This window comes from Pelophylax lessonae, assembly GCF_965119305.1.
Source record: "Pelophylax lessonae genome assembly, chromosome: 2".
Taxonomy (NCBI): Eukaryota; Metazoa; Chordata; class Amphibia; order Anura; family Ranidae; genus Pelophylax; species Pelophylax lessonae.
The window spans coordinates 17,546,693-17,570,420 of record NC_138769.1 but is presented as its reverse complement, the minus strand read 5'-3'; the positions used below and the strand labels follow the sequence as shown (position 1 = coordinate 17,570,420).

At 49.2% G+C, this 23,728-nt stretch overlaps 2 protein-coding genes across 2 annotated transcripts in view; one reads left to right on the top strand and one right to left on the bottom strand.

Annotated features, from left to right (window-relative positions):
• The window catches only part of MIX23 (mitochondrial matrix import factor 23), a 487,847-nt gene extending 487,336 nt beyond the window's left edge, over positions 1-511 (bottom strand). Inside the window, exon 1 of the mRNA XM_082247273.1 lies at positions 507-511. The gene's annotated coding sequence lies outside the window, so the exon portion shown is untranslated. The remainder of the gene's footprint in view (positions 1-506) is intronic.
• LOC309547423 (uncharacterized protein) overlaps positions 1-21,467 on the top strand; it is a 125,603-nt gene extending 104,136 nt beyond the window's left edge. Inside the window, exons 3-5 of the mRNA XM_082247271.1 lie at positions 17,255-17,548; positions 17,819-17,910; positions 21,124-21,467. Of these exons, the coding sequence (XP_082103397.1) occupies positions 17,255-17,548; positions 17,819-17,910; positions 21,124-21,273 (536 nt within the window). The 3' untranslated portion in view covers positions 21,274-21,467. The remainder of the gene's footprint in view (positions 1-17,254; positions 17,549-17,818; positions 17,911-21,123) is intronic.
• Positions 21,468-23,728: the final 2,261 nt, after the last annotated feature.

Genomic DNA, 23,728 nt, shown 5'->3' with positions numbered 1-23,728 from the left:
ATGGGTAAGCGCCTCCTGAACCATACCCTCTACACGGAGGTACTTTGGGGCAGGGAAAAGGGCCTCTTCCCGACAATGCTAGGCTGTGGTTGTTGAGAGTCTGCAAATGGGGGTCTTATCGGAAACCAGAAGCCCTCTTTAACAAGGGGGCACACAGATCCCCGATCACCCATGTAAATGGGTATCGAGTAGTCATAGTATCCCTACCTATTCACCAAAAATGTGTACAAAAGTAATAAAACGAGAGACAGTTTTTGACAAATCCTTTATTTAAAAAAAAAAAAAAATCGCTCGACTCCTGGAAGGCCTCCCTCCATATGCCCGCTCATCGCTTTGACATTTCTTAAATAGGCAAGGGGCGGGGCCACCTGGCTACATCACTGAGTGGCACTGCTCCCTCTGACATTACGTGATGTCAGAAGGGGCTGTACCACTGGTGACGTAGCCATGTGGCCCCACCCCTTGCCTATATAAAAAATGTCAAAGCGCAGAGCGGGCATACATCAAGAGGCCCTCAGGAGTCTAGAGCGTTTTTATTTTTTTCAGGTCCAGCGGGTGACGATGGATTTACATAGGACACTATTTTTTTTATTTTTTGATAAAGGATTTCTCAAAAACAGTCTCTTGTGTTTATTACTTTTTTGTACACTTTTTTTGGTGAATGGGTAGGGGGTACTATGACTACCCCTTCATATAGGGTTGGCCAGAATCTGGGGGCCCACTTGTTAAAGAGAGCTTCCAGATATCAATAAGCTCCCTGCCCGCAGACCCTGACAACCACAGCCCAGGGTTGTTGGGAAGAGGCTCTTGTTCCCATCAACGTGAGGACAAGGTGCCCCCCCCGCCCCAAAGCAGATGACATGGCTCCCCAAAATCCAAGTTGCATGAGGTCCAGTGTGAAGTTTCCACAGTCAGTGATGATTTGGGGAGCCATGTCTTCTGCTGGTGTTGGTCCACTGTGTTTTATCAAGTCCAAAGTCAGCTCAGCCCTCTACCAGGAAATTCTGGAGCACTTCATGCTTCCCTCTGCTGACCAGTTTTATGGAGATGCTGATTTAATTTTCTAGCAAGACTTGGCACCGCCCACACTGCCAAAACTACCAATACCTGGTCACATGATCATGGTATTACTGTGTTGATTGGCCAGCAAACTTGCCTGACCTAAACCCCATAGAGAATCTGTGGGATATTATCAAGAGGAAATATTGATACAAAGTGAAAAATGCACCACCGGGTGGTGGCCAACTGGGCGCATCTATAACGTATAAATGTGCCACATCCTAACAGATGAATGGAAAATATTAAATAGAAAAACATGGACTTTACTGGCACAGGTATATAAAAATAACATTTATTGGAAATTATTAAATGTAGGACATCTAAATGGCAACACTTGCCAACACTAACTAAAAATATCAACACAGAAAATGAAGGTAGGTAATCACCAAACTACCACAAGGTATAATGCAAGCATAAATGTGTGTAGACTCTGTGACAATAACCATACTGTATGTTCCCCAAGAAGAGGGGAGGAAAAGAAATAGCACTTCCCCTCCTAGGGAACTGTAGATTAAGTGGTCACAGATGTCCCAAGTAGACGGAGTGTGAATTAGGCTGACATGTTTCGCAGGTGTGCTTCATCTGGAGCTCTGGTTCATCACTCTGCAAGGGTGCTTGCACAATAGGGTAAATCAAGAGTGGGGGGGGGGTGTGGAGTGATCGAAGGAGTCAACAAGATTAAGCCGAAGAAACCGGCAAGTTTAGGCCGGAGTATATTTGTTGATACCTACAGGAGCATTAATCCAAATCCAGCTGGGACTGTGGTTACAAAATGTAGGAAATTGGCTTCTGAGAAACCAAAAGGTAAACAATAAAGGTGAGGTAGGGTCTCTGAGATTCAGGTAAGAAGAAGTCACACAGCATAAATGGGATCCCAAACAGTAGGCTCAAGATTCAATCACCCCCCAGGAATGGGGAAAATCCACCATGAAAATCCTCCATTACCTTGTGGTAGTTTGGTGATTACCTACCTTTATTTTCTGTGTTAATATTTTTTGTTAGTGTTGGCAAGTGTTGCTATTTATATGTCCTACATTTTAAAGTGTAAAGCCCCGTACACACGTACCGATGGTCGGCTTACAAATGTTCCTCTTTTCTCCCCGGGATGTCGGTGTCTGCTGAAAAGTGCAAAGACAGCACAAGGACAGCACAAGAATTTTGTCCGCCGACTGCAGAAGTGATGTCATGTAATGGTTAACTTTCCCTGTGTTTTCTATTTTCTGAGCATGCCCAGTCTTGCAAATCTGCGGTCTGTCGGCCGAATTGTGTACTGACAGGCGAACAATCGTCCGTTCTGGTGTCGGCATACAAAAATTTTCATGTTTGCAAGAAAGACTTTTGTCCGCGGATTGTGCGCAGACATCTGTCGGAGGCACCATACTAACACGCGTACAATCGGCAGATCCTTCGTCCACCGACGTTTGTATGCCGACGATCGGTACGTGTGTACGGGCCTTTAGTATCATGCTTTTTTTCACTTTTAACTACAGGTAAGCCTATAATAAGGCCTATAATAAGGCTTACCTGTAGGTACAATTAAAGCGGAGTTCCAGCCATTTACTCACCTGTCCAACGGTCCAGCGATGCGGCCGCCGGAAGCCTCGATCCTCTCCCACGGCGCCGGCATCACTGCTGTGGGCACCCGGCTGTTACAGTTTGCGGCTTCACAGCCGGGTGCCCACTGCGCATGCGCGAGTCGCGCTGCGCGCCGTGATTGGCCGGCAATCTTCTGGGACCTCTGACGTGTCCCAGAAGATTGCAGGGAGGGAGGGGGAGAGGAGAACTTCCGCTCAGGGCGCCGCGGCGCTCCGAGCGGAAGTGGGAGCGGGTACCTGTCAAAACTAGGTACCCGCTCCCCCCCCCAAAAAATGACATGCCAAATGTGGCATGTCGGGGGGTCAGGACTCCCTAAAGCGGAAGTTCCACTTTTGGGTGGAACTCCGCTTTAATATCTCCTAAACCAGCACGGTTTAGGAGATATTTGCAGTGCATGCAGCCGCTCACACGAGCGGCGCATGCGCTCTGAAGGTCCGGCGGACCTTCAGCTTCCCTTCCCGGGAGCTTGCCGGAAAATCACTCCCGCGCGCATGCGCGGTAGTGACGTCATCGCGGCTCCGACCAATCACAGCGCCGGAGCCGCCGAAACCCGGAAGAGACGCTGTGGGATCATGTCAGCGCCCGCAGCTGTGTCTGGGGGTCCGTGTCGGGGCTTCGTTCTAAGGTAAGTAATTCATAATGAGCTAGTATGCGATGCATACTAGCTTATTATGCCTTTGTCTTGCAGGTTTTTTTTGTTTTTTTTTGTTTTTGGGTTTACAACCACTTTAATAATTTCCAATAAATGTTATATTTTATATACCTGTGCCAGTAAAGTCCATGTTTTTCTAACTCCTATTTTCCATTGTCAAGAGGAAGATGAGTCACCAGATCCAACAATGCAGATCAGCTGAAGGCCGCTATCAAAGCAACCTGGGCTTGATGCAGTGATTCATGCAAAAGGAACCCCGACCAAGTATTGAGTGCATCCTATACTGTACATGGACAGACTTTTCACTAAGCCAACATACCTGTATTAAATTTTTTTTTTTTTTATTGGTCTTATATAATATTCTAATGTTCTGAGATACAGTGATACCTCGGTTCACTAACTTTAATTCGTGAACTGACTCTGGTCGCGAACCAAATTGGTTGTGAATCGAGGCACATTTTCCCATAGGGTTCAATGTAAATCTGGTTAATCCGTTCTGACCTTTTTTTTTTGAAGCACAAAAATATCAAACAAATTACAATACACATTCGTACAGTATAGTAATGTATAAATAGAGAACACTAACTCTCTCTCTCTGACTTCTGGAATGGAGGAAGGCAGGTGGGAGGCTGTGAGATACAATACAGTAAATACAGTATTGTACAGTACAGTATGTGCTAAAAAGCACACCAAAAAGCAAAAAGTGTCTTCACAGTACTTCGCAGAGTTCGTGAACCGGAGCATATTTTTATGAACTTTTCTGTTCGTGAACCAGGTTGTTCGTGAACAGAAGCGTTCGTGAACCGAGGTATCGCTGTACTGAATTTTGGGGCGTCACTAGCTGTAAGCCGTAATCATCAAAATTAAAAGAAATAAATGCCTGAAAAAATATCACTCTGTGTATAATGTATCTATATAAAATGAGTTTCACTTTTTGAATTGAATGACTAAAATAAATTAACGTTTAGATGATATTCTAATTTTATGAGATGCACCTGAATTAATATATACTGTTTGTGTGTGTGTGCGTATATATATATATATATATATATATATATATATGTATGTGTGTGTGTGTGTGTGTATATATATATATATATATATATATATATATATATATATATATATACAGGTCCTTCTCAAAAAATTAGCATATTGAGATAAAGTTCATTATTTTCTGTAATGTACTGATAAACATTAGACTTTCATATATTTTAGATTCATTACACACAACTGAAGTAGTGCAAGCCTTTTTTATTGTTTTAATATTGATGATTTTGGCATACAGCTCATAAAAAAACAAAATTCCTATCTAAAAAAATTAGCATATTTCATCCGACCAATAAAAAAAAAGTGTTTTTAATACAAAAAAAGTCAACCTTCAAATAATGATGTTCAGTTATGCACTCAATACTTGGTCGGGAATCCTTTTGCAGAAATTACTGCTTCAATGCGGCGTGGCATGGAGGCATTCAGCCTGTGGCACTGCTGAGGTGTTATGGAGGCCCAGGATGCTTCGATAGCGGCCTTGAGCTCATCCAGAGTGTTGGGTCTTGCGTCTCTCAACTTTCTCTTCACAACATCCCACAGATTCTCTATGGGGTTCAGGTCAGGAGAGTTGGCAGGCCAATTGAGCACAGTAATACCATGGTCAGTAAACCATTTACCAGTGGTTTTGGCACTGTGAGCAGGTGCCAGGTCGTGCTGAAAAATGAAATCTTCATCTCCATAAAGCTTTTCAGCAGATGGAAGCATGAAGTGCTCCAAAATCTCCTGATGGCTAGCTGCATTGACCCTGCCCTTGATAAAACACAGTGGACCAACACCAGCAGCTGACATGGCACCCCAGACCATCACTGACTGTGGGTACTTGACACTGGACTTCAGGCATTTTGTCATTTCCCTCTCCCCAGTCTTCCTCCAGGCTCTGGCACCTTGATTTCCGAATGACATGCAAAATTTGCTTTCATCCGAAAAAAGTACTTTGGACCACTGAGCAACAGTCCAGTGCTGCTTCTCTGTAGCCCAGGTCAGGCGCTTCTGCTGCTGTCTCTGGTTCAAAAGTGGCTTGACCTGGGGAATGCGGCACCTGTAGCCCATTTCCTGCACACGCCTGTACACGGTGGCTCTAGATGTTTCTACTCCAGACTCAGTCCACTGCTTCCGCAGGTCCCCCAAGGTCTGGAATCGGTCCTTCTCCACAATCTTCCTCAGGGTCCGGTCACCTCTTCTCGTTGTGCAGCGTTTTCTGCCACACTTTTTCCTTCCCATAGACTTCCCACTGAGGTGCCTTGATACAGCACTCTGAGAACAGCCTATTCGTTCAGAAATTTTCTTTCTGTGTCTTACCCTCTTGCTTGAGGGTGTCAATTATGGCCTTCTGGACAGCAGTCAGGTCGGCAGTCTTACCCATGATTGCGGTTTTGAGTAATGAACCAGGCTGGGAGTTTTTAAAAGCCTCAGGAATCTTTTGCAGGTGTTTAGAGTTAATTAGTTGATTCAGATGATTAGGTTAATAGCTCGTTTAGAGAACCTTTTCATGATATGCTAATTTTTTGAGATAGGGATTTTGGTTTTTCATGAGCTGTATGCCAAAATCATCAATATTAAAACAATAAAAGGCTTGCACTACTTCAGTTGTGTGTAATGAATCTAAAATATATGAAAGTCTAATGTTTATCAGTACATTACAGAAAATAATGAACTTTATCACAATATGCTAATTTTTTGAGAAGGACCTGTGTGTATATATATATATATATACACACACAATATCTCACAAAAGTGAGTACACCCCTCACATTTCTGTAAATATTTTATTCTATCTTTTCATGTGACACTTTGCTACAATGTAAAGTAGTGAGTGTACAGCTTGTATAACAGTGTCAATTTGCTGTCCCCTCAAAATATCTCAACACACAGCTATTAATGTCTAAACCGCTGACAACAAAAGTGAGTACACCCCTAAGTGCAAATGTCCAAATTGGGCCCAATCAGCCATTTTCCTTCCCCGGTGTCATGTGACTCGTTAGTGTTACAAGGTCTCAGGTGTGAATGGGGAGCAGGTATATTACATTTGGTGTTATCGTTCTCACTCTCTCTCATACTCGTCACTGGAAGTTCAACATGGCACCTAATTGCAAAGAGCTCTCTGGGGATCTGAAAAAAAGAATTGTTGCTCTACATAAAGATGGATTAGGATATAAGAAAATTGCCAAGACCCTGAAACAGAGCTGCAGCACGGTGGCCAAGGCCATACAGCGGTTTGAAAGGACAATTACCACTCAGAACAGGCCTCGCTATGGTCGACCAAAGAAGTTGAGTGCACATGCTCAGCATCATATCCAGAGGTTGTCTTTGGGAAATAGACGTATGAGTGCTGCCAGCATTGCTGCAGAGGTTGAAGGGGTGGGGGGTCAGCCTGTCAGTGCTCAGACCAAACGCCGCACACTGCGTTAAATTGGTCTGCATGGCTGTCATCCCCAGGGCCGGCGCTACCAGTAAGGCAAATTAGGCAGCCACCTAGGGCGCACTGCTGCCCAGGGGCGTGCGGCCGCTGATTTCCCTACTCTACCTCTCAGTCTTCCCCCACCGCCTGTGCAGCCGCTCTTGACCGATCAGATCACTGAGTATCATTAGGCGCTGCTGTGATCACTGAACACATGTCCCGGACACCAACTCCTGACAGAGCTGAGGCTGCGAGCGCTTCTATGAAGAATCAGTGACAGACAGGTCTGTCTCTCTCCGAGATTCTCTGTTGCCGGAAGTGGTGATCGTCCCTCCCATCCATCGATGCCATCCTAGAGACCAGTAAAGCCAGCCAGCTCTGCCTTATCCCCTCCCTTTGTCCAGTGGCAGAGCCCAGTCACGTGACGATCCAAGTAGTGGGCGCTCGGGAGGCGGTGCCTGGTGTGACAACTGGAGCTTGGACTGGAGACACCGTTGAGGCACGGTTTTTGCCTGAGACAGAACCGTTGGATGCAGAGGCAGCAGAGCCGCAGTGGTAAATGAAGAACAGTGACTATAATTGTATATTGTTGGTGTATATGACTCATGTGTCCTCAGACTCCTTAAAATGTGTTATGTCATCCCCCCTCTCCTGTCCACCTGGCTGCACCCCCCTCTCCCATCCTCCAGGCTGCACCCCCCTCTCCTGTCCACCTGGCTGCACCCCCCCTCTCCTATCCACCAGGCTGCACCCCCCTTTCCTGTCCACCTGGCTGCACCCCCCTCTCCTGTCCACCTGGCTGCACCCCCCTCTCCTGTCCACCTGGCTGCCCCCCTCTCCTGTCCACCTGGCTGCACCCCCCTCTCCTGTCCACCTGGCTGCCCCCCCTCTCCTGTCCACCTGGCTGCCCCCCTCTCCTGTCCACCTGGCTGCCCCCCTCTCCTGTCCACCTGGCGGCACCCCCCTCCTGTCCACCTGGCTGCACCCCCCTCTCCTGTCCACCTGGCTGCACCCCCCTCTCCTGTCCACCTGGCTGCACCCCCCTCTCCTGTCCACCTGGCTGCACCCCCCTCTCCTGTCCACCTGGCTGCCCCCCCTCTCCTGTCCACCTGGCTGCCCCCCCTCTCCTGTCCACCTGGCGGAACCCCCCTCCTGTCCACCTGGCGGCACCCCCTCTCCTGTCCACCAGGCTGCACCCCCCTCTCTCCCATTCACCTGGCTGCACCCCCCCCTCTCCCATCCACCTGGCTGCACCCCCTCTCCTGTCCATCGGGCTGCACCCCCCCTCCTATCCACCGGCCTGCACCCCCTCTCTCCTGTCCACCTGGCTGCACCCCCTCTCTCCTGTCCACCTGGCTGCACCCCCCTCTCCTGTCCACCTGGCTGCACCCCCCTCTCCTGTCCACCTGGCGGCACCCCCCTCCTGTCCACCTGGCTGTACCCCCTTCTCCTGTCCACCAGGCTGCACCCCCTCTCTCCTATTCACCTGGCTACACCCCCCTCTCCTGTCCACCTGGCACCCTCCTGTTCCCACATGGCTGCAACCCCCCTCTCCTGTCCACTTGGCTGCACTCCCCCCCCCCCTTGTTTATCGGGCTCCGCTATCCCACCTGTGGACCTGGTGCGGTCATGGGGGGGGGGCACTGGGAAGGATGGTGGAAGCTTCACGGACATCCATCCGCCGAGCCTCCCTCCTCAGCCAAGACCAGGAAGTGATGTGTATGACGTCACTTACTTGACCGGCACTGCCATTCTACAGGAGCTGTGCTCAGGGAAGCAGCTGATGAAACACCATCTGTGTTCCATCAGCTGTAGCCGTGTACAGAGGAGACATCCAGGGTCTAATAGACCCTGAATGTCTGATAAAGAGTACCTGTCACCTACAGGGAGTGCAGAATTATTAGGCAAATGAGTAGTTTTGAGGATTAATTTTATTATTGAACAACAACCATGTTCTCAATGAACCCAAAAAACTCATTAATATCAAAGCTGACTATTTTTGGAAGTAGTTTTTAGTTTGTTTTTAGTTTTAGCTACTTTAGGGGGATATCTGTGTGTGCAGGTGACTATTACTGTGCATAATTATTAGGCAACTTAACAAAAATCAAAGATACAGTATACCCATTTCAATTATTTATTTTTACCAGTGAAACCAATATAACATCTCAACATTCACAAATATACATTTCTGACATTCAAAAACAAAACAAAAACAAATCAGTGACCAATATAGCCACCTTTCTTTGCAAGGACACTCAAAAGCCTGCCATCCATGGATTCTGTCAGTGTTTTGATCTGTTCACCATCAACATTGCGTGCAGCAGCAACCACAGCCTCCCAGACACTGTTCAGAGAGGTGTACTGTTTTCCCTCCTTGTAAATCTCACATTTGATGATGGACCACAGGTTCTCAATGGGGTTCAGATCAGGTAAACAAGGAGGCCATGTCATTAGCTTTTCTTCTTTTATACCCTTTCTTGCCAGCCACGCTGTGGAGTACTTGGACGCGTGTGATGGAGCATTGTCCTGCATGAAAATCATGTTTCTCTTACGTCCTCCGACAGTCGCCGCCCACTTCATATTCATCACAATAGGGTTATGACCTTTGCTCCGTAGGAGTAGCTAGGCAACAGAATATGTTAGTATTAAGGCTTTTAACATATCCCACCCCCAGGGGGTGGTCCCCTCAGTCTATAACCCTCCACTTCCTGTATCCAACTCAGTTTCAATGTCTAGCTTGTCAGGAGTAGCTGGATGTCTCTGTGCTGGGGCACTTGTCTCAGCCTTCTTTCCTTTTTTGGATTTTATTTGAGTTTTTCTCTCTTTCTTTATTTAGCTGTTATTTTTACTAGCGTTAGTTAGGTCTTCTGATGAAGAGGATACTGCGGGCTGTGTCTCGGGCTGACCCCACTGGTCGCAGGTTGTGGGTCAGTGGTTTCTCAGCCCGCCATCGAGCGTTCAGTCAGGTACCGCTCCTGAGTTTTCTGAACGACCCATCCCTGTTCCGTGCAGGGATGCTTGGGTGAGGTGGCTACCTCACTGGACGCTTAGCGGTTTCTCAACCCACCTTCTGCTGCGTCCTGGATGCGACTCTCCCTGTCTCATGTACAGCGGCTTGTTCGCCTGTGCGGGTCCCCCACGCCATGCAAGAGGTAAGTGTATCTATGTGGGGACCTGTCTGTCTGGGGGGTGTCAGTCTGGGACTGTGTTACCTTGCCCTGTGTTCACACTATTGATGTTTCCCTATCTCTCACACTGCATGCTGTGGGCTGCAAGGAGGGGGGGCTGTGCTGCACTTCTGTGTCAGTCTGAGTGTGTGAACGGCTGTGTGCTGTGGAACTTGATGCTATCATGTTTGGGGCACATTACAGCGCCGCTGCGGCGGTTCACCATGTTATTATAACTTGTGGTGTATTTTTATTCCACCTTCATGAGGTGGGGGAGCGGCGGTTTTCGGCACCAAACGGCGCCATTTTGGCTGTACTCGCTCCGGCCGCATGGTACACATGCATGGCGGCCATTTTCTTGTAGCCTCCCATAGGCTTTCATAGAGCGCCCTGCATACAGCATTTCCTTTCTCCAGGAGCACCGATCTAGGCAGCAGCAGCAACGGTCTCTCCAGGTTTTTTTCCCTCTATTTCACTGTATCCTTGCCTAAGTATACCTTCTCCCTGTGGGGGTCCCTGGTGTGGGTGTGCTTGTGTGGCGGTGGGCTACGTTCGCAGCGCCTTATTTAAAGGGGCGGTCACCCATTTAATTTTACTCTTTTGGGGCATGGATTCTCAGGAAAGCAAATTTCCTGCCACATTGGTGGGAAGCCAGGGTACTGCTGCTTCCCCCCCAGGGGGGGATTTGGCTGCGATTGTGGCTAGCCTTGCGACTCAGGTGCAAATGCTGGTGGCTGCTCAATCCTCAAAAAGGCCCAGAGTTTCAATTTCCTCTGATTCAGAGGGTGATGGTGATGGGGCTGCTGTGGCTGGGGTCTCCTTGTCGGGGTCCCGTTCCTCCCTGGACCTTGTAGGGTCAGAGGTGGAGGCTGAGGTTGAGGGGGTTGATAATTCTCCCCCTGGCTCGTCTGAAGAGCTTGCACTCATGGATGAATTGGTTGCTTCTATCAAGCAAACACTGCGTTTGCAGGATGAACCATGTCCCCCTGCTGCCCTGGCAGCTTATGGGACGCAGAAAAGACGCAAAACATCGCAGGTATTTCCCTGCACTGATGATTTTCAATGCGCTGTTAAGGAGCAATGGCGTAATATACGCAAGCCTTTTGCTGTACCGAGTAGGTTTAAGCTGCGCTATCCTTTTACGCCCGCTACTGATGAGCGTTGGTGTGTCCCGCCTCCGGTGGACCACGCGATAGCAGTTTTAAATAAGTCCACTGCGATTCCTGCTGAAGATACCCCGGTGTTCCGGGATGCCACGGACAAGAGGATGGAGTCCCTTGCCCGTCATACCTATTCTATTATGGGTTCTACGCTGAAAGCTTTATTTGCTTCGCTTATGGCGGCCCAGGCGGTCGCGAGCTGGACGCAGGTGCTTAGACGCGTCCTGGTGGCTGATTCTGCCTCCCAGGCGACTTTGGATATGGTGGATCAAATCCATCAGGGTGTCATGTATTTGTGTGATGCGGACCTGGATATGGTTCCGTTGGCTGCACGTGTACATGGTGTGGCGGTGTTGTCTCGCCACTTGGTTTGGTTGAAGTGTTGGTCGGTGGACCAATCTTCGCGTAAGACCTTGGCTAATCTGCCCTATGATGGTTCTCGCCTTTTTGGTGAATCCCTAGATACGTTAATAAAGGGGATCACGGGTGGTAAGAGCACGCTCCTGCCCCAATCCCACAAGGTTAAGACGGCTCCCGGTAAGAAGCATGCTTCCTTTCGGCCCCCTCAGGGGTCCTTTCGTGCCTTTCGGTCACACTATAGGGGCAAGCCGTCCAAGGGTCAAGGCTCCCACAAGAAGCCGTGGACTGGTAAGCAAAAGTCCGGCCAGTCCGGTTCCGCGGCCCACAACAGTGCGGCCTGAAGGGGCGCCCTCACCCGGCTCTGGGGTGGGGGGACGCTTGCTCGGTTTTCTTCGGCCATGGCTGTCCCGGGTGCGGGACAGGTGGGTTCAGGAAATCGTTCGATCTGGCTACAAGATCGAGTTTCTCTCTCGGCCGGGGAGCAGATTTTTTCCCTCAAATCTTCTACTGTCCCCGGAGCGTTTGCGGGATCTGCATCTAGCGGTGCAGGACCTGAGGGCTCAGGGAGTGGTGGTCCCGGTACCTCATCGGGACAGATTTCGGGGGTTCTATTCCAATCTGTTCACCGTGCCCAGGAAGGAGGGCAAGGTACGTCCGATTCTGGACTTAAAGGCGCTGAACCGCTTTGTGCGGGTGCGCAAGTTCCGCATGGAATCCCTGCGGTCGGTGGTAGCTGCCCTGGTTCCGGGGGAGTTCATGGCTTCCATCGACTTGAAGGATGCGTATCTTCACATCCCGATTTTCGAGGGTCACCAGAGGTACCTTCGATTCGCCATAGCGGAGGATCATTACCAATTTGTGGCGTTGCCCTTTGGGCTCGCCTCGGCTCCACGGGTGTTCACCAAGGTGCTGGCACCGGTTCTGGCTTTGTTGAGAGCCCAGGGCGATTCCCTTCGCCCAGTTTCACACGCGGGGTCTCCAAGCGGAGGTTCTGTCCTGCGGGGACGGGCGACCGCAATCCTTGGATCTTCGGATCTTGTTGAGTCTTCGGACCAGAAGGGATCTTCTGTGGTGGCTCCAGTCCCCGTCGGTGTCGGGGGGCAAGTCCTTTCGTCCCTTAACATGGACGGTGATCACCACGGACGCCAGCCTGTCGGGCTGGGGTGGTGTTCTGGGAGTGCTTTCCGCCCAGGGTACTTGGTCGGAGGAAGAGTCCTCCCTTCCGATCAACATTCTGGAAATGCGAGCGATACACCTCTGCCTTCGACGTTGGACGGACAGACTACAGGGCTGTCCGGTTCGGGTGCAGACGGACAATGCCACGGCGGTGGCTTACATCAACCACCAAGGGGGCACCAGGAGTGCCCGAGCGGCTCGGGAAGTGGCCAACATTCTGTCTTGGGCCGAGACGCACGTCCCGGCAATATCGGCAGTTCACATTCCGGGGGTGGAGAATTGGCAGGCGGATTATCTGAGCCGTCAGACCCTGGACCAGGGGGAATGGTCCCTTCACCCGGATGTCTTCCAGATGTTGTGCGCGAAGTGGGGTCTCCCGGAGGTGGACCTGTTCGCGTCCCGTCTGAACCACAAGGTGGAACGGTTTGTGGCAAGGTCGCGCGATCCTCGGGCAGACGCGTCAGACGCGTTGGTTGCTCCGTGGCATCAATACCGGCTGATATATGCGTTTCCACCGATTCAATTGCTGTCCAGGTTCCTTCGCAGGTTGCACTCGGAACCAACCACGGTGATTCTTGTGGCACCAGACTGGCCTCGCCGGTCCTGGTACGCAGACCTCGTAAATCTGGCAATCGACGCCCCGTGGCGTCTGCCTCTTCGAGAAGATCTCCTGTCGCAAGGGCCGATCTTCCATCCTGCTTTACAGTCGCTGGCTTTGACGGCCTGGCTGTTGAAACCGAGGTCCTGAAGAACAGGGGTCTCTCCCCTGAGGTCATTCACACTTTGATCAATGCGAGGAAGTCTTCCTCGGGGAAGGTCTATTACCGTACTTGGAAGGCTTATTTTGCCTGGTGCGAGTCCAGGGGGTTCCCACCTCACACTTATTCGGTGTCTAGGGTGTTGTCCTTCCTTCAGACGGGGGTTGACCAGCGTTTGGCGCTGGCTACAATCAATGGTCAGGTGTCTGCGTTGGCCGTTCTTTTTCAACGTCCTGTGGCATCGAACTCTTTGGTTAGCACTTTTGTGCAGGGGGTACGGCATCTGATCCCTCCTAGGAGGGACCCTCTACCCCCTTGGGACTTGAATCTAGTTCTGTCCGTGTTGCAGCGTGCTCCTTTTGAAAGGATCAGGGAGATCTCGCTGTCCTTGTTGTCCAAGAAGGTCGCCTTTTTGGTGGCAATTACCTCGGCTCGTAGAGTGTCGGAGCTGGCAGCCTTGTCCTGCAAGTCTCCGTATCTGGTCGTGCACTTGGACAAGGTGGTCTTGCGACCTAACCCTTCTTTTCTTCCGAAGAGGGTTTCGGATTTTCACCTCAATGAGGACATTGTCTTGCCTTCGCTCTGCGCGAAGCCTAAACATCCGAAAGAGGTGCAGCTGCACTCTTTGGATGTTGTCCGGGCGATTAGGGTTTACTTAAAATCAACTGAATCCTTTCGCAAATCGGATTCCTTGTTTGTCCTTCCGGAGGGTCCTCGGAAGGGCATGGCGGCGTCGGCTTCTACCATCGCCAAATGGATCAGACAGACCATTGAACAGGCATATGCTTTGAAGGGGAAAGTCCCCCCTGTGCCTGTGAAGGCGCACTCTACCAGATCTCTGAGTACGTCTTGGGCCTGTCATCATGGGGCCTCTGTGGCCCAGGTGTGTAAGGCGGCGACTTGGTCGACCGTACACACTTTCACAAAATATTACAGAGTAGATGTTCAGGCATCGGCGGATGCTTCCTTTGGCCGCAAGGTTCTTAGTGCGGCAGTTCCCTAGAGCCTTTGTTGCGGGCTCCTTGGCTGTTTGGGATTATTTGTTTTTCCCTGGGTTCTTGCTCCTGTTGAGCGAGTGTTTTTTTCTCATTGCCCAACTGGTTTCCTTCCTTTGGTAAGGTTCCTTTCTCTGATGTGGAGACGGCGTTGCCTTAGGCGCGGCTGCGTTTCCCACCCCTCATGTTTGCACTGCTTTGGGACGTCCCCATTGTGATGAATATGAAGTGGGCGGCGACTGTCGGAGGACGTAAGAGAAAACTGAATTTTTGTAAAATCTTACCTGTAAAATTCCTTTCTCTGAGTCCTCCGACAGTCGCCGCCCCCGCCCCTCTTTTGGGGTTGTTGGTTATATACTCTACTGCTATTCCACTGAAACTGAGTTGGATACAGGAAGTGGAGGGTTATAGACTGAGGGGACCACCCCCTGGGGGTGGGATATGTTAAAAGCCTTAATACTAACATATTCTGTTGCCTAGCTACTCCTACGGAGCAAAGGTTATAACCCTATTGTGATGAATATGAAGTGGGCGGCGACTGTCGGAGGACTCAGAGAAAGGAATTTTACAGGTAAGATTTTACAAAAATTCAGTTTTTTCTTGAAGGATGCAGACTTCTTCCTGTACCACTGCTTGAAGAAGGTGTCTTCCAGAAACTGGCAGTAGGACTGGGAGTTGAGCTTGACTCCATCCTCAACCCGAAAAGGCCCCACAAGCTCATCTTTGATGATACCAGCCCAAACCAGTACTCCACCTTGCTGGCGTCTGAGTCGGACTTGAGCTCTCTGCCCTTTACCAATCCAGCCACGGGCCCATCCATCTGGCCCATCAAGACTCACTCTCATTTCATCAGTCCATAAAACCTTTGAAAAATCAGTCTTGAGATATTTCTTGGCCCAGTCTTGACGTTTCAGCTTGTGTGTCTTGTTCAGTGGTGGTCGTCTTTCAGCCTTTCTTACCTTGGCCATGTCTCTGAGTATTGCACACCTTGTGCTTTTGGGCACTCCAGTGATGTTGCAGGTGGCAAGTGGCATCTTGGCAGCTGCACGCTTGACTTTTCTCAGTTCATGGGCTGTTATTTTGCTCCTTGGTTTTTCCACACGCTTCTTGCGACCCTGTTGACTATTTTGAATGAAATGCTTGATTGTTCGATGATCACGCTTCAGAAGCTTTGCAATTTTAAGAGTGCTGCATCCCTCTGCAAGATATCTCACTATTTTTGACTTTTCTGAGCCTGTCAAGTCCTTCTTTTGACCCATTTTGCCCAAGGAAAGGAAGTTGCAAAATAATTATGCACACCTGATATAGGGTGTTGATGTCATTAGACCACACCCCTTCTCATTACAGAGATGCACATCACCTAATATGCTTAATTGGTAGTAGGCTTTCGAGCCTATACAGCTTGGAGTAAGACAACATGCATAAACAGGATGATGTGGTCAAAATACTAATTTGCCTAATAATTCTGCACTCCATGTATATGCTATCACATAGGGGGCTATTGATCCCCTTTGTAATGGCAATGAAAGTTGTGTAAAAAAAAAAAATATATATCAAATTAAAAAAAAGTTTTAAACATTTAAAGAGACAGATAAAAAACAAAACAATGTGATTGCCCTACACATGTTATGTATCACCGCCCACACCGGAATGAGAGCAATAATTCTAGCATTAGAACTACTGCATAACACTAATCTTTTGAAACGTTGTCTATAAAAACAAATATAGGGACGTGAAGTTTTTCACCGTTTCATGGGTGCAAAGCCCCTATAGGTCATCAGTTTAGTGTATTGCAGGAGTTCTGGTGCTAGAATTATTGGATTTAATTTGATTTTGATTTTTTTTTTGGTGGGGGGGGGGAGGGGGAGAGTAACTGGTCTTGCCTAGGGCGCAAAATGGTCTAGCACCGGCCCTGGTCATCCCAGATGGAAGCCTCTTCTAAAGATGATGCACAAGAAAGCCCGCAAACAGTTTGCTGAAGACAAGCAGACTAAGGACATGGATTACTGGAACCATGTCCTGTGGTCTGATGAGACCAAGATAACCTTATTTAGTTCAGATGGTATCCAGCGTGTGTGGTGGCAACCAGGGGAAGAGTACAAAGACAAGTGTGTCTTGCCTGCAGTCAAGCATGGTGGTGGGAGTGTCATGGTCTGGGGCTGTATGAGTGCTACCGGCACTGGGGAGCTACAGTTCATTGATGGATTCATGAATGCCAACATGTACTGTGACATACTGAAGCAGAGCATGATCCCCTCCCTTCAGAGACTGGGCCACAGGGCAATATTCCAACATGATAACGACCCTAAACACACCTCCAAGATGACCACTGCCTAACTAAAGAAGCTGAGGCTAAAGGTGATGGACTGACCAAGCATGTCTCCAGACCTAAACCCTATTGAGCATCTGTGGGGTATCTTCAAACAGAAGGTGGAGGAGCTCAAGGTCTCTAACATCCACCAGCTCTGTGATGTCATCATGGAGTGGAAGAGGACTCCAGTGGCAACCTGTGAAGCTCTGGTGAACTCCATGCCCAAGAGGGTTAAGGCATTGCTAGACAAATAGGGGGGGCACACAAAATATTGACACTTTGGGCCCAATTAGGACATTTTCACATAGGGGTGTACTCACTTTTGTTGCCAGTGGTTTAGACATTAATGGCTGTGTGTTGAGTTATTTTGAGGGGACAGCAAATTTACACTGTTATACAAGCTGTACACTCACTACTTTACATTGTAGCAAAGTGTCATTTATTCAGTGCCTGAATGTGTGGAGGGTCCTGAAGATCACATGACTGACAACTGTACAAGTGCTAGCACTCTATTCCATGTATCTGGGCTCTGTGTTGGTGACCTATGACTGATGGTGACTGTCCTCCTCCAGATCCGGTTCTCATCTCCAACATCACCAGTAATGGCAGCCGGCTGGGTGAGGAGATGGCTGTGAGCGTCCAGTTCTCTGGAGAAGAGAGCGCTGTGACCTGGGAGGTGGACGGGGAGCCTCTCCCTGAAAGATACCGGCTGATAGATGACAATAGGAAGCTGATTATCCCCAGTGTGCAGAGAGACGACGCCGAGAGGAGATTCCGGGTCAGGATCACAAACCCGGTCAGTGAGGAGATCCGGGAATACCGGCTGATCAATGATACGATGTTCATCAGAATGCTGGAAGGAGAAGGTATTGGGGACTATGGGGGGGTCATGTTATATTCCATGTATTGGGGTGTTATAGATTGGGGTCATCCTGTCTCCTCTTCTCTGGGGGGTCATAGTGTGAGGGTGACACAGAATAGTAACATTGTGTCATGTTGTCTCTTCTCTGCTCTCCTATTGGAGGATTATACAGGTGAGATGTCACATGACCACCCACCATACAGACTGATACATTGTACAGTATATTTATTATGTGTACTGTATTTCTTATTATTAATCCTATTTACTCTCACAGGTTCTGATTCATATGGAAGGACAAGAGCGGGTCTGATTGCTGGATTTGCATTAGTGCTGATCTTAGTGCTGATGGTCTGCATTATAGGATGGGTGAGTGGTCTTCTATTTTCCTTATAGTACAATATTATGAGTAGTTAGTTGTTCGGCAGGTTTATAGAGAGAACGTTTTGTTGTCACCAGATGACTGTGAGCTGACACGGAATGTACTATGGTATCTGTGCCGATACTGAGTATTTTCACCAGTACTTGTGAAAATGCTGATAGGAAATTAGTGCAGCGCTAAAATTAAAATGAATCAATTGAATAGGAAATATAGTCCATGCAAAGGAGGAAGGGCCCCGTGTGGATAAAGATGCACTCAGAGCCAATGCTGTGGTCTTGAAACTACAAATCCACCACCAGATAGAATGGCCGCTCACCTCAAAGCACTGACCACAAAGGGTCAAAAACACCAGGACAGATTTCACTTGCAACTGAACACTGACGATAACACCTTTGGCAGAATGGATGGATGGGATGATCCCAGCTGCTCCAAATACCTCCAGGGGATACCGATCAGACAATCCAAAAGCTTGCTCTCTTAGGGCTCTTTCACACGGCCGCTCCATGTGAGAGCTCCGCTGCGGTCCTTTTTTTTTTTTTTTTTCACGGAGCGGATGACATTTCTGTCATCCGCTCCGTGTGTCCGCATATCATCCCATCCGTTTGCGGATGATATGCGGACCTAATGTAAGTCTATGGGCATTGCGGATGTCAGCGGATGACACCGCTGACATCCGATTTTCCTTCCTTTCCGTTTTTTGAACGGAACAAAAATAGGGTTCTGTTCCGTTCCAAAAAATGGAACAGAACTGACAGGAAGAAAATCGGATGTCAGCGGATGGTATTCCGCTGACATCCGCAATGCCATAGACTTACATTATGTCCGCAAATCATCCGCAAAAAAATAGGATGATTTGCGGACATACGGACCGCCCATGTGAAAGAGCCCTTTGTGGTGTGACTCAAAGAAAGGCAAGTGATCGCACATAGTGAAGTATGTCTAACACATTTATTAATTAAAACATAAGAAAGCCTCTTACTTAACCACTTTCCGACTGCCTAACGACTATTTATGTCGGCAGTCAGCCCCTCACAGGCAAAGTGACGTAGATCTACGTCGCTAGCCTGTGAGGGTCTAGGGAGCGAGCGTGCGCCGCCGGAGGTGCGCTCCCGCGTGGTCACGGACCCCCCCCCCCCCCGCGCGTGTGGCCGGCGGACCCGATGTCCGCCGGTCACTCTGCGATCGCCGCTGCAGAGGGAGAAAGTCAGGCGGCTTGTGTAAACAAGCCACCTGTCATTCTCCCCTGTGTAGAAACTGTGATCACACGGTTCTACTATGTAGGACCGTTGATCACTGTTTCTACAGCCACAGCCAATCACAGTAGAAAGCACGCCCCTAGGGACACACACAGCCCCTCCCTCTCAAATAAAGTTAACCCCTTCACTACCAGTGTCATTTTGCAGTAACAGTGCATATATATAGCACTGATTACTGCAGTAATGTCACTGGTAACCCCAAAAGTGTCAAAAATGTCAGTCAAGGGTCCGATTTGTCCGCCGCAATGTCGCAGTACCGCAAAAAAAATCACAGATCGCCGCCATTACGCGTAAAGAAAAAAAACAACAAAAATGACAAAAATCTTTCCCTTTGTTAGTAAACGGGATAACTTTTGCGCAAACCAATCAAAATACGCTTTTTGCGATTTTTTTTTTTTTTTTTTTTTTTTTTTTACCAAACATGTAGCATAAAACAAATTGGCCGAAAATGTTAAATTTTGATTTTTACATTTTTTTGGTGGATTTTAATATAAAAAAAATTGAAAAATATTGCTATTTTTTGCAAAATTGACGCTCTTTTTTTATTTATAGCGCATGATCAAAAAATCGCACAGGTGATCAAATACCCCCAAAAGAAAGCTCTGTTTCTGGGAAAAAAAGGACGTCAAATTTGTTTAGGTACAGCGTCGCATGACCGCGCAATTGTCCGTTAAAGTCACGCAGTGCCGAATCGCAAAATACCCCATGGTCAGGAAGGGGGTAAAATCTTCCTAGGCTTAAGGGGTTAATAACAGCATACAGCAGGCACATCACATCCTCTCTTGCTGAATGTAACAGTCGTACACTTCCTCGAGCGGCTCTGTGAGACAGCGGGTGATTTCACGGCTCCTCCCTTCCGCACGTGTGACGTCCCATAAGGGAAGGGACTTCCTCAGCGGCTTCGTGAGTGAAAATGCTCCCAATACTGAAACTGATACCTTTGTGGTGTGATGCCTCCATACAAAATGAATGGGTGAAAAACGCACTGCAAAGAATTGCATGCGATTTTTAACAGGAATGCTGTGCAATTCTTATCCGAATCGCATGTGGTTTACCGCACTGCTTCTGTGTGATCCCAGGCTTGTCATAGTCAAGTTCACAACGAAGTGGTGCAGGAAACCTCCCTGCATAATGGGTTCTTCAGGCTTCCATCTGACTGTGGACATCTGCAGCTGCGGCCCCTCCTGGCTGGAGAGGAGAGAAGGCTCTGCAGATTTTAAATTTACAGACCAGGGAATCAGCTTTTCCGACGGCGGATCGCGGCAATCTGGTACAGCGTGGGGGGAGGCGGGTCCACTTGTTGGCTGGAACCACTGGAGGCTAGGGGGGGAGCTGCTGGGGAGGAGAGAATCGCTGGGGGGGGGAGAGAGAGAGAGAGCCGCTGGGGGAGAGAGAACCACTTGGTAGAGAGCTGCTAGGGAGAGAGAACCACTGGGGGAACAGGGAGAGGCAGGAGGAGCCACAGTCAAAGATGTCCACAGTCAGATGGGAGTCGGAGCTGGTGGAACCCGTCATGCATGGAGGTTTCCTCGCTCCTGTGAGAACTCTGGCTCAAAATCACTGACAAGCCGTGGTTCACACAGGAGCGGTGGGGAAACTGAATGCGATTCAGACAGGACATGCATTCCTGTTCTAACTGAATGTAATTCTTTGCATTAGGATTTGCGTCCATTCATTTTTTATGAAAGTAAATCGCACAGCAAAGTATTGCTACTCAGTATCTGCGATAAAAAAAAAAAAAAAAAGGGTTATTGGTGCATTACTACTGCGTAGCCGTGTCCGGGTTTATTTCCATAATCTGGTTTCCAGTGCTGGATCTGCTGGTATGGCGGTCATCCTACAATGTCGTACTAGGGTGGTCATTTTCCAGGGACAGTCCTGTGTGATGTATGAGGACATTCAATGCCCCCACCTGACCTTTCATCCTGGATTTTATATTCTCAGATCCTGTCCAGGCGTAGGAGCAGCAAAGTGATTCGCAATGACTCGAAGAAGGGATTGTTGGCTGCTGTCACCCAGAATGGATCTGAGCACATTAAAGGGGATTCAGGTACTGGAAGAGACAGAGGAGATCCGGATCCAAACGCACCGTGACCTCTGATCTGTCACCATGGCAGGATTTCAGAGCCTCCCATACATTCTGTAATGAGGACACTTCGGATGACCCTTCCATGAATACACAAAACTGATCTATGACCTGAGCTGAACAACTGGGAAAAATCTTTAATATCTGCAGTTATTATCAGTACATCACATTGTAGATTTTGGTTTACATTTTAGGAGATGCAATGGAGAAAACAAAAGAAAGTGACTTTGATTGTGTTTCCAGTCTCTGCTCCGCCTCGCCTTGCTATAGGATTTCTATTATCTGTTGCACTTTTTTTGTGTGTGTGAACAAGCTAAAATTAGAAGCTGATTGGCTACTTTGTACAGCTGCACCGGATTTTGCACTCTCCAGTTTTAGTAAATCAACCCCTGTGTGCCTTTTGCAATCTATGTAGACTGGTTCTACTTTAAATAAGGCAGAGTCGAATTACAACCTATTTACTAGGATGTAGAATTCTCATCAAGGCTTCCTTTATGAATGTAAAACAAATAATCCATCCAAAAAAGAACAAGGAAAATTGACTTGATGGTTGCTCTGTATTTATATATTTTGTGAATGGAGATGTATTTTTATTACAATATTTATAATGTGCTACAAATTGTGTTTCATGAATTTCTGTCTGCTTCCTATAATGCGCTATAATAACATTTATATGCAGAATATATAAAGAACTGCGTTAGGATAAGTAAAATACATTCACAACAGACAAATCTACAAATACACAAGATTTTTCAGGAGAGGAGTGTGGAGGGATGACATGGGGCGGTATGTACGGGAGAGGAGCATGGAGGGATGACGTGGAATGGTATGTACGGGAGAGAAGTGTGGAGGGATGACGTGGGGCGGTATGTACAGGAGAGGAAAGTGGAGGGATGACATGGGGGGCAGTATGTATAGGAGAGGAGCGTGGAGGGGTGACGTGGGGCGGTATGTACGGGAGAGAAGTGTGGAGAAATGACGTGGGGCAGTATGTACAGGAGAGGAGTGTGGAGGGATGACATGGGGGGCGGTATGTACAGGAGGGATGACATGGGGGGCGATATGTACAGGAGAGGAGCGTGGAGGGATGACGTGGGGCGGTATGTACAGGAGAGGAGCGTGAAGGGATGACGTGGGGCGGTATGTACAGGAGAGGAGCGTGGAGGGATGACATGGGGCGGTATGTACAGGAGAGGAGTGTGGAGAGGTGACATGGGGGGGGGGGGCGGTATGTACAGGAGAGGAGTGTGGAGGGATGACGTGGGGCGGTATGTACGGGAGAGGAGCATGGAGGGATGACGTGGGGCGGTATGTACAGGAGAGGAGCGTGGAGGGGTGACATGGGGGGGGGTATGTACAGAAGAGGAGTGTTGAGGGATGATACGGGGCGGTATGTACAGGAGAGGAGTGTGGAGGGATGACACGGGGCGGTATGTACAGGAGAGGAGTGTGGAGGGATGACACGGGGCGGTACGTACAGGAGAGGAGTGTGGAGGGATGATGTGGGATGGTATGTACAGGAGAGGAGTGTGGAGGGATGACGTGGGGCGGTATGTACAGGAGAGGAGTGTGGAGGGATGACGTGGGGCGGTATGTACAGGAGAGGAGTGTGGAGGGATGACGTGGGGCGGTATGTACAGGAGAGGAGTGTGGAGGGATGACGTGGGGCGGTATGTACAGGAGAGGAGTGTGGAGAAATGACGTGGGCAGTATGTATGGGAGAGGAGTGTGGAGGGGTGACGTGGGGCGGTATGTACAGGAGAGGAGTGTGGAGGGATGACATGGGGGGCGGTATGTACAGGAGAGGAGCGTGGAGGGATGACATGGGGGGCGATATGTACAGGAGAGGAGCGTGGAGGGATGACGTGGGGCGGTATGTACAGGAGAGGAGCGTGAAGGGATGACGTGGGGCGGTATGTACAGGAGAGGACCGTGGAGGGATGACATGGGGCGGTATATACAGGAGAGGAGTGTGGAGGGGTGACATGGGGCGGTATGTACAGGAGAGGAGTGTGGAGGGATGACATGGGGCGGTATGTACAGGAGAGGAGTGTGGAGGGATGACTTGGGGCGGTATGTACAGGAGAGGAGCGTGGAGGGATGACGTGGGGCGGTATGTACAGGAGAGGAGCGTGGAGAGGTGACATTGGGGGGGGCGGTATGTACAGGAGAGGAGTGTGGAGGGATGATATGGGGCGGTATGTACAAGAGAGGAGTGTGGAGGGTATGAAGGTGGGCGGTATGTACAGGATAGGAGTGTGGAGGGATGACATGGGGGGGGCGGTATGTACAGGAGAGGAGCGTGGAGGGGTGACATGGGGGGGGGGTATGTACAGGAGAGGAGTGTGGAGGGATGACGTGGGGGGGGGGGGGCGGTATGTACAGGAGAGGAGTGTGGAGAGATGACGTGGGGGGGGTGCGGTATGTACAGGAGAGGAGTGTGGAGAGATGACGCAGGGTGGT